The sequence below is a fragment of the Penicillium digitatum genome, chromosome 1 (assembly GCF_016767815.1).
Source record: "Penicillium digitatum chromosome 1, complete sequence".
NCBI classification, from domain to species: domain Eukaryota; kingdom Fungi; phylum Ascomycota; class Eurotiomycetes; order Eurotiales; family Aspergillaceae; genus Penicillium; species Penicillium digitatum.
Genome location: NC_089384.1, coordinates 3,134,399 through 3,148,267, shown reverse-complemented (window position 1 = coordinate 3,148,267; position 13,869 = coordinate 3,134,399). Strand labels below are relative to the sequence as shown.

The window sequence follows — 13,869 nt, the reverse complement described above, 5'->3', positions numbered from 1 at the left end:
TTGTGAAGATATCCCTGGTTTTGTATAGAAAAGTCCATTTCATATAAGATGCCTCTTTTCGGTTATTTTTCTGTTGGCATCCGGACAAAATATCTGCGAAATAAAGTGCAGAGGGACACCCAGAAAGACTAACTTACAAGGCGTCCCAAGGCCGCAAACGCGGCCTCCAATTCTTGCACCAGTACTGCCAAAACAGGCACAGCATAGTAAACAGTGGATCGGTCTCTCCAGAAGTGATCCTGTTGGGCATCCATGGAAGCTAAACTAGGCCAAAATCTTCTATTTGGTAGATATACATGTCCCTTATGACAAGCAGCAGCGAACGGTGCATTTTCAGCACGTGCCCAAGGCTGCTCCACACTAGACAAAACCTCACACAATGATGTCCATTGAAAAGAATTGTCCCTTTCCCCTGTCCAAGATATAGATGTCGCGTGTGCATTTACGCTCGGGCCTTAGAGCGGCCCTTGACCTTGCGGGCCTCGGGGCGGTTGATGTGGTGAGAGGGGATCCAATCAGCGTTGTAGGCGCTAGCAGAAGAAACCGCAGCACCGGCGGAAGGCTCCTCAGTAACCGGGGACTCAGCGCGTTTTGAGCTAGTCTGGGCGCGCTTTTCGCTGATCTTTCCGGACTTGCGCTTCTGGGGGAAGTAGGGAGCGACCCAAACGGTGTAGAAGAAGTAGCCAGTACCAGAGACACAAGCAAGCAGGAAAAAGTAGAGGAAGATGCTGATTGTAATTGTTAGTCCAATTGTCCTCACATGACTAAGGTAAGAGGGGGGTGTCATACATCTGGGGGTCGAAGATGCTGGTATCCGCTTCCACGATGCTAACGGTGCCATTATGGGCAAGGATAGGAATCAGGTGGCCCTCGCTGTCTGTAACGATGGCAGACAAAATCATCTGGAGATCCTGGGGGTGCATCTCGGTGGTGAAGCTGTAACTGATTGTCTCCTTCTCGCCAGCGGGAACCTCGATAGCATAACGAGTCGCAGTCAAATTGCGGACAATTTGGGCCTGGTCATCGGGTTTGCGAAGACTGCCACCGATAAAGTTCACCGTGATAGGGTTCGGCTCATCATTGGAGATGGCGATCAGCGCCTGTGTAGGGTGACCGTTGACAAGCTTGATACCGAAGATCTCAGAAGCAGGGAAAGAGGCCTGGGCTGAGATAGCCAGAGTGGGAACCTCTGCTTCAGTTTTCTCAGTATCCTGCATGTTCAAAACCAAATAATTAGTCAATTGAGTCATGCGACGCAGTCCTTGAGACAAAGGAAGACGAAAAACATACAGCAGCAATGCCGGTGCCAATGAAAGCTTGGAGAGAGAGTAGAGCCACAGAGAGGAGACCAAAGCGAGTCATCTTGATACCTTGAATGAGATAACAAAGAGAAAAAGAAAAAAAGAAATGTCAACGTCAACTTGAGGTGAAGGAGAATATTTGGCTCCACGTATGCAAAACCGGGGGCTGACTCAGCCAGACAAGAGGACCTCGCCTCGGGAGTTTCCATGGACAACTAGCACAGACAATCTCCTCCTTTCTTATCCATTTTAGTTCAACCATTTTAATCTCATTAGATTTCTATAATGTTCTTATTGAGGAATAGAGCAATGACTGGTCTTTCTGGCTAGAGCAAATTTCATCTGCTCAAACTCTGGTTCCGGCCTTCGACCAGCGGTCATCAACCTCACTCAGGTTAAGGCTTTGGAAGTGTCATCTATTTTTGTCCAAACTTTCGATTAGAAGGCCTGGAAACCAGGCCAAATTACATCCAGATCTTCCTTCCCTTTTCGAGGGTAACATATAGAAATGTCGTTTGGCACATTTTGAGCCGTTTAAATCGCTTGTTTTCTAGCCACAACACCGATAAGGGGGAATGTCTACTAAACTGAGTGCTTTTAAAAATCGACAGTTCAAAAGTCTACTTGAAGATCACCAAAAAGGGTGTAACAAGGTCGAATTCGCCCTAGTCTGTCAGGAACTTTACGGTCTTGAACTTGGTGTTTAGAGGGACTGTGCCCCCGTTTGACAGCGTTCAAGGATGATCCCAGCGAATGCTGAATGCAAACACCATCCAGGACAATGCCGAAGAACGAGCAAATCATGTTCGCGCGGCACTTGCCGGGCTGGGTGATGCGGCGTAAGCTATTTGGCTGGAGCATGGTTAAGAGAAGTGGATCCGCTACTTCAAGAGCATCCACAGCATCTTTCCATTGCTGAAAGGGCTTGCTGCAAAGCTCTGCGCACTGTTTACGGATTGCAGTGTTCTTCCCTAACTTTCTTCAAGCGAGCATTCACGCCTTGGCTCGGGTTAGGAGGCTAGCCGGATCCTATAGCAGTCAACAGGCAGAAAATCCGCTGAAGGTGGAGAAAACTCACTTGCAACACCAAGTACAACATACAGGGATAGGTTACCTAACTAAGGCTATGCAACTGAGGCAATCAATACCTAAGGCAGCACTTGATGGAACTTAAAGTTAAGCGAAGGGCCTTGGCGTCAATTATGTAATCATCTCGTATGTCCACGGGTCCACTATGTGCTCGCTGTCAAGGGCAACCAATGAAAGTATCTCAAAAAGGATTGAGTCACGTGATGAAACTAATATGCTGCATTGGGGCTCGCGGTCTTGGATTTTCTTTGAAGCAAAGAAGAGTGACTATAAATTCTCTATGTCAATTAATTTAATAGAGGCAGGTGGGCACTGATCATTGGCGATAACATTGATTTCAACACTTGACACACTTTGTAGATTGTCACCTCCTGCAAGAGCCTGCCCACCGGAATTTCCCTGTTGTCTTTGATCAGACTTGAAACTTGCTTCTCTCCCTTACTTTCTTTCTTCCTTATTTTCTGTCGCATTCATCCTCTTCGCGATTTCAACCATTTTCATATCTTCAGGCAATACTTATCGATCTACAAAAATGGCGACCCATGCTTATTTAGAGCGCTATCGCCAGCTAAGTGCTCTGGACCAGCAGAAGAATGACTTCATTGAGGTACCAACAATCCTTCCCTTAGTCCCTGATTCATTCTAATCAGACCCATGATTAGGAACTCCTTCAACGTGTGACCGCCCTAGAGAGTTCGTTCCAACAAGAGAAACTCGACCATGAGCGCGAAACCCGGTTCAATCGTGAGGTTCAGGTGCATGAAATGGAGCTGATGGACCAGATATCAGTTGTCAAGAAAATGATGGTGAGCAAAGTTGTGGACACATTGTCTGAGCTCGGGCTAACACATTCTTTTTTTCCCTCTCAGGACCGCGAACCATTCGTCGTATTGCTTTTAGACGGCGAAGGAATAATATTCAAGGACGAATTTTTGCAACTAGGAGAACAAGGCGGACGCAATGCGGCCAAGCAACTTTGGAAATCTCTCCAGGGCTATGTTACGACAATTCTTTCCACTATCACCGAGCCGAAGATAATGACCAAGATCTATCTTAATGTGAAGGGACTTGTGGAGACTTATTTCCGGGGCGGAATCGCCCTAGAGGCCTCCACAGTCAGTGAATTTATCCGTGGATTCAATGAGAGTGCATCATTCTTCGAAATTGTGGATGTTGGAACTGGCAAAAACAAAGCACATGATAAAATCAAGGGTATGTGGTGCAACCTAACATAACAGAGGCCGGTGCTGATTCGCTCCCTCCAGAGGCATTCAAGCTTTACTTATACAATTGCCACTGCCACCAACTCTTCCTTGGCTGTCCCTCCAATGAAGAATATGCCCGGTCATTGACAGAACTCATCTCTGGTGCAAATTATAAAGGCCGAGTCTCGCTGGTTGAGGGTCTTCCACTCGAGAAGGAATTTGATTATTTCCGAGAGCAGGACTATCGAATCACTCAGTTCCCAGATGTGTTCCGAACCACCAAGATTGCTCCAATTACATTGACTGCACAAATCGCACCAAATGCACCGTCTTGGGCTGCTCCCTGGAAAAGCGCAATCCCTTCGCGGACCTTGCTGACACCATCGCCAACCCAGCAATTCCAAACACCTGCTCCACCGTCACGAACCTCTACGAGTACCAGTGTGTCAAACTTGGGTGCCCCATTGGCCCCAGTCACAAATAAACCGGAGTCCTCTGATTTCCAGGTTGTTCGTTCCAAGCCGCCTGGTGCATCCCCTCCGAAGACGGTAGAGCGGAATAAATTTGGCCAACGTGTTGATCGGCTCGATTTCAAGAGCATTCCTCGCGATGATCTTAACAAACTGAAGAAGCTCAAGCTTTGCAATTATCATTTTTTGCTCGGTGAATGCCCTAATGAAGAGAATTGCTATCATGACCACGATCGCAAATTGACCCGCCAAGATCTGCATATTCTGTCTGCCATTGCTCGCATGACACCCTGTCGCTTTGGTCTAGAGTGCGATGACGTCGAGTGTATCTATGGTCATCGTTGCCCTCAGAGCGAGCCTGGTAAAAAGACTTGCTTTCGAGGCGACAGCTGCCGCTTTGAGCCCGTGGCGCATGGTATTGACACCAACATTGTCAAAGTTACGAAAATTTGAGTGGCCATCTGGCAATATTAAGCTCACCTCGGGCGACCTGAACCTTTTGCACTTGCAACAAGGTCCCAAAAATATTGTCCGAGTTTGGCGTGACCGGGTTTGAGGTTTCACGGGAAAAGGTTCAAGGGAAGCACCCATGACATTATCAGAATTCGGGAGTTATGGACGGTGCAAGAGAGCAGGCTTGCTATACGGCCCTTGAGAATTAATCGATGTTTTTTTTATCTTTTCCACGGGAGTGAAAAAGACGGTTCCAGGCGCAAAAGACTTAACTATCTATCGATTGATTCGAAAATTTTAAATTGTATTAGTATTAAGGATCAATTCATACAAGATTTATTTAGTGGTATTACAAGACCTTCAAGACTGGGCTAGAATTCATGTGTGGATAGTCGTACCGAACATGGCAAATCGTCTCTCCCATCCAAAGCAATCAGAGTGAGTGCACGCCTCGCTATCGACATCCATGACGTTGGGGTTTTTGCCATGGGTGCACTGAACGCCATATTCCTTAATGCAACACTCGAATGGGCACGACTTTACTGGTCCCCAATTCTGTTGACCAGAAGCCATGGCTTTCGATTTTTCCTCTTCGAGATTGCCCCATAGGAGAAAAAGCTTCTCTTTGATTGCTTCTAGTCTTCGCGGATTGTCGCGGAGGTTGAATGCATTATCGTCAAGAAGACAATCACCATCTTCACCGCACACATAGAGCTTCATCACCTCTCGAGGCTGTTGCTTGGAAGATTTGGGCTCAACCCCTTCCACAAGAAGACAAAACCGCCATTCCCAACCAAATTTAGGATCGATGGCACCTTTTCTATTACTGAATAAGGCAGCGCTAGTGGTTTGGACGGCGAAGTCTTCTACCCTTGGGGGAAAGAAATCGACCACTCTGACTTGAGAATGATAATTGACGTTTTGAAAGGGAAGCCGGTACACAATTCCTCCTGGAGCATTATTTATGTGGGTTTCTGCCAACAAAATCTTTTCGAGAGGGAGAATAGGCACTGTGTAGTTTCTAGTTTTGACTAAATAATTATCAGCTGATGGGCTTTTCTTATGCAGATAACCAACTCACCATGTTGATTCACCTTGATTCGTGATGCTGCTGGCATGGTCAGTTGGCCTTCTTCTGTCCGAGCCTCCTTTTTCTGCTCGACTCTTTTGTTCTTTTTTTTGGCCTTTCTGGTTTCTGCCTTGGGTTCGCCGTGTATCTTCCAATATTCTGTCCGACGGTTCATTAATTCGTGAACACGATCGTCATTTGCACCATTCATATTGCGGACATGGATCTTCTCCGGGAATCGTCTGTCTTCATGGACGGCAGCTTCCAAGCCACCACGGCCTTCCTTGATGCGGGCATAGGTCAATAAAGCAATGTCACCTGCCTTGAGGTGTTCCCGAGCATAGGTGGCATGCGGTTCCCATAAAGTCACCTGAATGGTCAATTTGCCCCATGGGCCTGGCCAGTTCTTTGCCTTCTGTACATAATTGAATCGATCCCCTTCAGGACCTGATTCCTCGTCATCTTCTCCGGGTTTCTTGTAATTGACAAGGTCATCATTCTCAGTAAAATCAGTCAAGTATAGTACGGATTTCTCGCTGTCATAAGTATTGAGGCTCACAACTTGGCCAAGTAACTGGCACAATAGGCGAACCTTGGCAAACTGAATAGGGATACACGGTAATCCTCCGGGGTTTGAAGCCGGGCCGGATGCATGAACGTGAGAAGACTGCTGAAAGGCGGATATACTGGCTGGCTTGGGTTGTTGCACAGAGATTCCTTTGGCAGATACACGATCCAGAAGTGTTTGTGCCTGGTCCTTTTCCTTCAAACTCGGCTCGAAAGGGAAAGGACCACTGGTGATGAATGGGCTGGAACTCAAACTTGGTTCTGGTCGGAAAATCACCCATGGCACATTGGAGTGCTGAGAAACAACCCCTGTTGGCTTGTTCTGGTAAATTGCCACCTGAATCGTATAAGCTTACTGTGCTGCTGCATTCATGCAAATTCACTCACCGGGATGTTTCGTAGTAGGACTGCATCATTGAGCTTGACATTGGGAAGGTGACTCTCATCATCATTGAAATATTTAACTTTGAGACCACCTTGCCAGGTCGGACCATCAAAATCGGAGTCTTTTATGGTGAATGTGATGCAAGCCGACGAGCCTCTGGTCCGATAGAGTGGTAAAGTATCAACCACCACTCCTAGAACATTGAAATTCCCTTGTGAAGAACATGCAGTGGTAATATCCACTAGTTCACCTGAAGCCATGTCTTTAGTATAGAATAGCTTGGGTTGGACGTCTTGCAAGCTCCCGATGGGATACTACAAGCCGCTCAGAAGTTGTGTACGTCTTTGTTAATGGAAATTCATGAATTATTCCTAGGAATGAACGTCCAAAGAAAGAGAATACCAGAGCTTAAAGAGGAAGAGGTCGGTGACAAAACCTATGGATGTAAATAAAATGAAGGAGTCACGTGATAACACCGTTTCCCCTCCCACAGAAGTCTTCTCCCCCACATCAGATCCCTCTCTCTTCTTTCTTCCTACTCTCCTTCCATCCCCCAGCGCGCCCACTTAATATCAACTACAAACAATCGATTACCGCGGCGCGCTTAATTTCCTCTTCTTATCTTCATCATGGCGGAACGCTATATTCCCGAACATCGCCGCACGCAGTTCAAGGCCAAGAACCAGTTCAAGCCCGACGAGCTCCGCCGCCGCCGTGAAGAACAGCAGGTTGAGATTCGCAAGGCGAAGCGTGATGAGAACTTGGCCAAGAGACGTGGCATCCAAACTCAGGATGGTAAAATCGGTGTTGGTGGCATGGCTGCCGCCACTGAGAGTGATGATGAGGCCAGTGCTATTGAGAGTGAGGTACGCCGTTGAATTTTCTTCGAACCCTTTAGATTTCTTCCATTCTATATCCCTTTTGAAATTCTACGGGCTTATGGTGTGGTTGCCACCCCCTGAGGTTCTTCTGAGATTTCTTTGTTTTTATGATGCGATCATCAACAAGGAATTTTTTTCACCGCCCTGTTGCCATGGCCCACGAAGCCCCTCCAACTCGGATCTTCGAGCCCGCGCCCCACTGCAAAAAAAAAAAAAAACAATGTGAAAATTACCAAGCTAACATAATGGATTCTTTAGCTCAATGTCGAGCTCCCCCAGATGGTGAAGGGAGTTTTCTCCGATCAGGTTGAGGAGCAGATTCAGGCCACTACCAAGTTCCGCAAATTGCTTTCCAAGGAGCGCAACCCGCCTATCGAGCGTGTTATCGAGACCGGTGTCGTTGCCCGTTTCGTCGAGTTCCTTCGCTCGCCTCACACCCTGGTTCAGTTTGAGTCTGCCTGGGCTTTGACCAACATTGCCTCCGGTTCCGCCCAGCAGACTCAGGTCGTCATTGAGGCTGGTGCTGTCCCCATCTTCGTCGAGTTGCTTAGCAGCCCTGAGCCCGATGTTCGTGAACAAGCCGTGTGGGCCCTCGGAAACATTGCCGGTGACAGCCCTCACTGCCGTGACTTTGTTCTGGGTGCTGGTGCTCTGCGCCCCCTTCTTAACCTCATCAACGATGGCCGTAAGCTGAGCATGCTCCGCAATGCTACCTGGACTCTTAGCAACTTCTGCCGTGGCAAGACCCCCCAGCCTGACTGGAACACCATTGCCCCTGCCCTTCCCGTCCTTTCAAAGCTTATCTATATGCTGGACGACGAGGTCCTGATTGACGCATGCTGGGCTATCTCTTATTTGTCCGATGGTGCCAACGACAAGATTCAGGCCGTTATTGAGGCCGGTATCCCCCGTCGCCTGGTGGAGCTCCTTATGCACGCTTCTACCTCCGTCCAGACCCCCGCACTCCGTTCCGTTGGTAATATCGTCACTGGTGATGACGTCCAGACCCAAGTGATCATCAACTGTGGTTCTCTTCCTGCTCTGCTCTCCCTCCTGAGCTCCACCAAGGATGGTATTCGCAAGGAAGCTTGCTGGACTATCTCCAACGTCACTGCTGGCAACTCCAGCCAGATCCAGGCAGTCATCGACGCTGGCATCATTGCTCCTCTTATCAATCTGCTTGCCAACGGTGACTTCAAGACCCGCAAGGAGGCTTGCTGGGCTATCTCCAACGCCACTTCCGGTGGACTTCAGAAGCCAGATCAGATCCGCTACCTCGTTTCCCAAGGGTGCATCAAGCCCCTATGCGATCTCCTGGCCTGCCCTGACAACAAGATCATCCAGGTTGCTCTCGATGGTCTTGAGAACATCCTCAAGGTCGGAGACATGGACAAGGAGGCTGGTCAGCCCGGTGAGGCTCGCGTCAACCGCTACGCTCTCTTCATCGAAGAGGCCGGTGGCATGGAAAAGATCCACGATTGCCAGAACAACGCCAACGAGGAGATCTACATGAAGGCTTACAACATCATCGAGAAGTACTTCTCTGACGAGGACGAGGCCGGTGGTGACATCGAGGAGCTTGCTCCCCAACAGACCCAGACCGGATTCTCTCTCGGCACTGGCCAGCAGCAACCAGGTGGCTTCAACTTCGGCAACGGCGGTGATACCATGGATATGTAAAGACTCTTCTTTCCCATGCACTACTTTCTGTATCTTCTTCCTTTTTCCAACCATATGTCGAAGCTGCGCCCAACGCATCCTTGCATGGGCAGGGCACCACAGGCTATCACGAGGCCGGGTTGCTCGCACACAGCCTCGACGCCTCTCGTGCGCTTCGACCAAGTTACTTCCGTCTGGCGTTGCGTCCAAACAGTTTCTGGTGCTCATTTGATTCCCTCATCTCCTCTTGTCACGAATTTCACTTCCCAATTCTTTTTCTTTTTTTTGATTTTACGATAAACAAGATTCACCATCATGTATCCCCTCCCCTACCCCTTTAGCATCCTCATACAGGCGCAATTGTTTGCCGGATCGGTTTTCTCTCTCCAGTTACGTTAATGTCCCCTGACTATGGTGTTCCTTGACGGGGCATTGGTCTCCTGAGCGGGATCTTCCTCACTCACTGGCAACAGGGTGTGTGATGGCACATTTTGCTCGTACACCGCTCATAATCTGCTCAGATCATGCCTTTGAAAATCTTATTACGTTATTCTCGTAGTACACTTTGCAGTTCGCCAGGAAAAATGCCAAATTTCACTCGAAAAATATTTCTTCCTGTAGTATATTAGTACCTTTCTCATCTTGGAAATTTTTATTTTCCTTGTTTCCTCTTTAAAGGACACCGATTTGATGCCAATCTTGTGAGCTGCAAGTGTCTAACATAATACAGCAAGCCCCAAGGCAGTGAAAAATAAAATACAATCAGTCTACTCGTACAATGCTACAAATCTATAACAAGATTCCAAGAAATTATAACGAAAAACAGAGGGGAATAGATTGCGGTCAAGTCAGCGAAGTAGCAGCAAAGCAAAAATCATGAGAAGTGTATAAGATACAGGTTGAAAAGAAGTCCATATCCACGCAAACGGGAGCAAAGAAGAAAGACACAGCTAATTCAAGCCATAATCCATGAGAGGGCGAATAAAATAGAGGGAGAAAAGAAAGGAACAAGAAAAGAAAGGAAACAAGCATTAAGGCGGCAGCAAAAAAACGAGATCATATTGTTCAGGCGCACGTTAAATGTCAAATAAGGCGGACTAGATCAGTCACCCATCACCTCATCTTCATCAGCCTCAGGTGCAGGAGTAAGTTCCTCGTCCTCGTCCCCATTCTCATGTTCAACATCCTCTTCGACAAGTCCACGCGCACGTAGATCTTCCTCATCATCTTCCTCAATAGGCTCAGGCTGGTCATGCTCATCGTCATCATCAATTTGCTCAGCAGACTTGGATCCCTTGGCAGGGGAAGCAGCAGGCTTTGCAGGTTGCTTGCCCTTGGAACGAGGGGCATTGCGGGCCTTGCGCTCTTCCAGAAAAGAGAGGACCTCTCGGTAGTTGAGGCCGAGGGAGGCCTTATTGCGGAGGAGACGCTTTTTCAGCGCGCCACGCTTAGAGCCGGAGGCATCGATGGTGCGGGCTATGATGGCAAGGACGAGCTTGCCTGTCAGCTCACAGAGGCGCTGTTCGGCTATAATGCTGCTGCGGAGGCGATCATTGATGATTGCTTCGTCTTCGGAGTCGCTGGCTTCATCCTCAGAGTCGAGCTCGTCTTCTGAGGCTGGGGCGTCGTCGTCTGCTGGCTCAAGGTTGAGTCTTGATTTCTTGGCGAATGTGCGCTCGGCTGTACCGTGGATCTTGGTGATGAGGGCTTGGATGTCAGGCCCGATTTCATGGATTAGGCCTTGGGTTTGAAATAGTACGTCTTCATCGTTGCCGTTGCCTTGGCCGATGTTGCGGAGCGTGCTGAACAGGGTTTGCAGATCCAGGTATGTTGTAGTTGCTGCAAAGCAGATGTCATTCAACCCGGGGCGCGTTTCCATGATGTTGACCAACGTCAAGGCGAAAGTTTCTCGGCTTTTTGTCAGTGCTTCAAAGTAGGATGTGCTGAAGGAGGCCTTTCCGTCATTTAAAGCTGTGGACAGTGCCTGCACCTTCCACATAAAATAGAAAAGCAACGACCTGATGCTGCTCGATACCAGCTCGTTCTCCGCCTTGGCGGTATCTTCATCGCCATCTTCGTTGCGCAGACCACGTTTGGCAAGATGAATGAGGGTGTTGAATGGGGCCTCAGTGTGGTCCTTCTTGGATTGCGATCGTGAGTTGGGGGCAGTCTCTAGAATGGAGGTGCAGTCTGTGATACCGGCGAGGTTCGAAATTCGAGAGACAGTATTGGTCAGGTCGGTGAGAGTGGGATCGGATATTGAGCCACCTTCCTGGACATCCTTCTTCCGAGAAAAGACAGCTAGTGCATCCACCATATCGTCCCATAGCTCTTGGACCTTGCTCTCTAGCGCCTCTCGCATCTCCTCGGAGCTCTTGGCATGCAAGAAAGCCACACTAGCTTCAGCCAGGACATCTTGATCGGAATGAGTCAAGAATTGCTTGTTGATATCATTGAGCAAAGATGTATAGGCCGTAGCGTCTTTTTGGAGATCCTGGATTGTGTTCAGGTCGACAAGGTGTTCTAGTCGCAGAACGGCAGAAGCAGCTTCTGGCGTGGAACCAAATTTGTTGAGAAGCCCTGGGATTATCTGAGCAAGGTTGTGAGAAAGTTCCTCTTGGAGCTCGGAAGTCTTGGCTGACAGAGCCTTTGTTTTGCGCCCACGCTTGTCGATATCAAACTTGGCGATGTCAAGAACACGGAGCTTGACTGCAGCACAGAGCACCTCTAGAAGGATAGTTTCTTGCCCCTCTTGCATTTTGTACGTGTTCTTTACAACCCCGGCAGCATCATCTTCAGATGGCGTATCGGTGATTTGAGAGTGATCATAAAGCAGATAACCAGCCAGAGATGGCCATTGAGAAAGCTCTTCCAGGTGGGGGAAGACAGCCTCAGTCGCGAGGGCAAAGCGCGACTCTACAGCTGTTCCCAGCAGTGTGACCCGAGAAATTGGCTCTGGTTGCTGTTCGGCTTGTTGTGCATCGTAGGCCTGGAACAGCTCGGTGAGGCATTTGAACTTGATCCATGAGTGCTTAGGCAATTCATAGTCGTCTTCATCATCATCGGCCAGCAATTCCGTGATCTCCTCTCCCAACCCTTCAGTGATTGACTCATATGCATCTTGAACGTTGGCAACAAAGAAGCGTCCAGCTGTTTTCCGAATTCGGGGATCCAAATCAAACACCAGTCGACCGACAGCATCAATATCGTTTGGCTCAAGTAAGCCCCCTTCACGAAGGTGGTTAAGCAGCTCAATCGCAGCCATGCGCACCGAAACATCAGCATCTTGAACAGCGATCTCCACGATTCGCTGCCGGAATCGATCAGTGAAAGAGTGTAAACCAGCGAGGTTGTCACGGTTCTCATAAAGACTCAAAAGCTCAGTCAAGGCAACCAGTCTGGTCTGCGCAATGACATCGGCGAGGGTCCATCCCAGATATCGCAGATACTGGCCCTCAAAGAACATTTCTCGGTATGTACGAATCCATCCGCCTAGGGCTGTCAGACACTCGGCACGGATCTGACCGTCAATGTCCCGGTAACGATGGACAAATACAGTGTCGAATCCATCCTGCAGGAACTCGTCTAGTCGCTCCACCTTCTGTTCACCCTCTGAGACAGCCGTTTTAATTGCTTCCACACGACCCTTGTTTACCGTCTTCTTTTTCTTTTCACTTTCAAGTTGTTTTCTGGAAGTAGATACGCTTGTCGTCACCTCACTTGCAATTTCACATAAGGCGTTCATGATTGCGAGAGAGATCAAGGTCGCCGTGTGCCGGAATGGTCGGCATTTTGATGTTGACATGGAAGAGATCCATATCTGAATGTTTTCGAGCAGGGTATCATCGGTGTACAAGATGGAAGAGGCATGGAAAGTTTGGATCAGTGCGACAGTGAATTCTTCAAGGAGGACCGAGAACGCTCTGAACTTCTTCGCTTTGGAGATGATTGGGTATTCGGTGATGCCTTGCGCTTGGTAAAGGTTCTGCAAATCTCCGATTCGGCCCGGAGCATTGTCAATGTCTTCCACTTCATTAATGTCGATCTCAAGATCGGTACCCGTGCATCGTAGGATGAAGTTGACGAGGTCCCGCATAGCCTGCCCATTGTTACGCTGGTATTGAGACAACCACTGAGCGGCCACTGTATCGGCATCGCTGCTTTTTCCAAAGACCTCAGCTAACTCTAGTATTAGCCATGGGATTTGGGTTTGCATGCACAAAGAAATTTATCACTCACCGAACAATCCGCGTTCACCCGCCGCGAGACTAGGCCGTACGTTCGGTTTCCGGGGACGAGCAGCGGGTAGTCGGCTATTGGTGGCTGGTCGGAAGGCGAGCTGTCTCCCTAACCCGTTACTTGCAACCTTGGCTTTCTTCGAAGCATGCAATCCCTTGGTCTTAGGTTTAGATTTGGATTTCTTAGCACCAGGTCGACGTGCGGCGCGTCGCTTCTCTTTAAATTCCTCCTCATCGGCCTCGTCGTCGCCAACATCATCACTGTCGGACTCAGACGCGTCCTCATCGCTATCCTCGCGCGCCTCGCCTCGCTTGCGCTTTCCACCGGCAGCTTGTTCTTCGGCAGAATATGTGGTCTGTGAGAATACTTCGGGCCGTCGCGTCTGTCGACCGGATTTGCGTCGGTCTTCGGCGGGGGTTGATGACAGGCCACGGGGGCTTGATAAAGGTGGGTTGTCGATATCCATGATGTCGTTCAGGTGTATTATATTGGTATGCGATCGGATAGATAGGCCTGCTGACCAGATCAATGGCTTTGAACCCAGTTGGCAG

General features: G+C 48.9%; 5 protein-coding genes across 5 annotated transcripts; 2 read left to right on the top strand and 3 right to left on the bottom strand.

Moving 5' to 3' along the window:
• Positions 1-442: 442 nt before the first annotated feature.
• Positions 443-1,362, bottom strand: Pdw03_3423 (Translocon-associated protein, alpha subunit, putative; the record flags this gene model as incomplete). The annotated part of the gene is made up of 3 exons (XM_014676721.1): positions 443-728; positions 790-1,211; positions 1,291-1,362. The coding sequence occupies 3 exons, from the start codon at positions 1,360-1,362 to the stop codon at positions 443-445; spliced, it is 780 nt and encodes a 259-aa protein (XP_014532207.1).
• A 1,560-nt stretch (positions 1,363-2,922) lies between these two features.
• On the top strand, positions 2,923-4,518 carry Pdw03_3422 (CCCH zinc finger protein; the record flags this gene model as incomplete). Its single annotated transcript, XM_066100487.1, has 4 exons — positions 2,923-2,997; positions 3,053-3,196; positions 3,260-3,602; positions 3,656-4,518. The coding sequence occupies 4 exons, from the start codon at positions 2,923-2,925 to the stop codon at positions 4,516-4,518; spliced, it is 1,425 nt and encodes a 474-aa protein (XP_065955887.1).
• A 378-nt stretch (positions 4,519-4,896) lies between these two features.
• On the bottom strand, positions 4,897-6,799 carry Pdw03_3421 (Telomere end binding protein; the record flags this gene model as incomplete). The annotated part of the gene is made up of 3 exons (XM_014676723.1): positions 4,897-5,549; positions 5,600-6,491; positions 6,542-6,799. The coding sequence occupies 3 exons, from the start codon at positions 6,797-6,799 to the stop codon at positions 4,897-4,899; spliced, it is 1,803 nt and encodes a 600-aa protein (XP_014532209.1).
• A 369-nt stretch (positions 6,800-7,168) lies between these two features.
• Pdw03_3420 (Karyopherin alpha subunit, putative) lies at positions 7,169-9,100 on the top strand (the record flags this gene model as incomplete). The annotated part of the gene is made up of 2 exons (XM_014676724.1): positions 7,169-7,405; positions 7,679-9,100. 2 exons carry the CDS (start codon positions 7,169-7,171, stop codon positions 9,098-9,100), a joined length of 1,659 nt encoding a protein of 552 aa, XP_014532210.1.
• A 1,081-nt stretch (positions 9,101-10,181) lies between these two features.
• Pdw03_3419 (Nuclear cohesin complex subunit (Psc3), putative) lies at positions 10,182-13,784 on the bottom strand (the record flags this gene model as incomplete). The annotated part of the gene is made up of 2 exons (XM_014676725.1): positions 10,182-13,258; positions 13,319-13,784. 2 exons carry the CDS (start codon positions 13,782-13,784, stop codon positions 10,182-10,184), a joined length of 3,543 nt encoding a protein of 1,180 aa, XP_014532211.1.
• Positions 13,785-13,869: the final 85 nt, after the last annotated feature.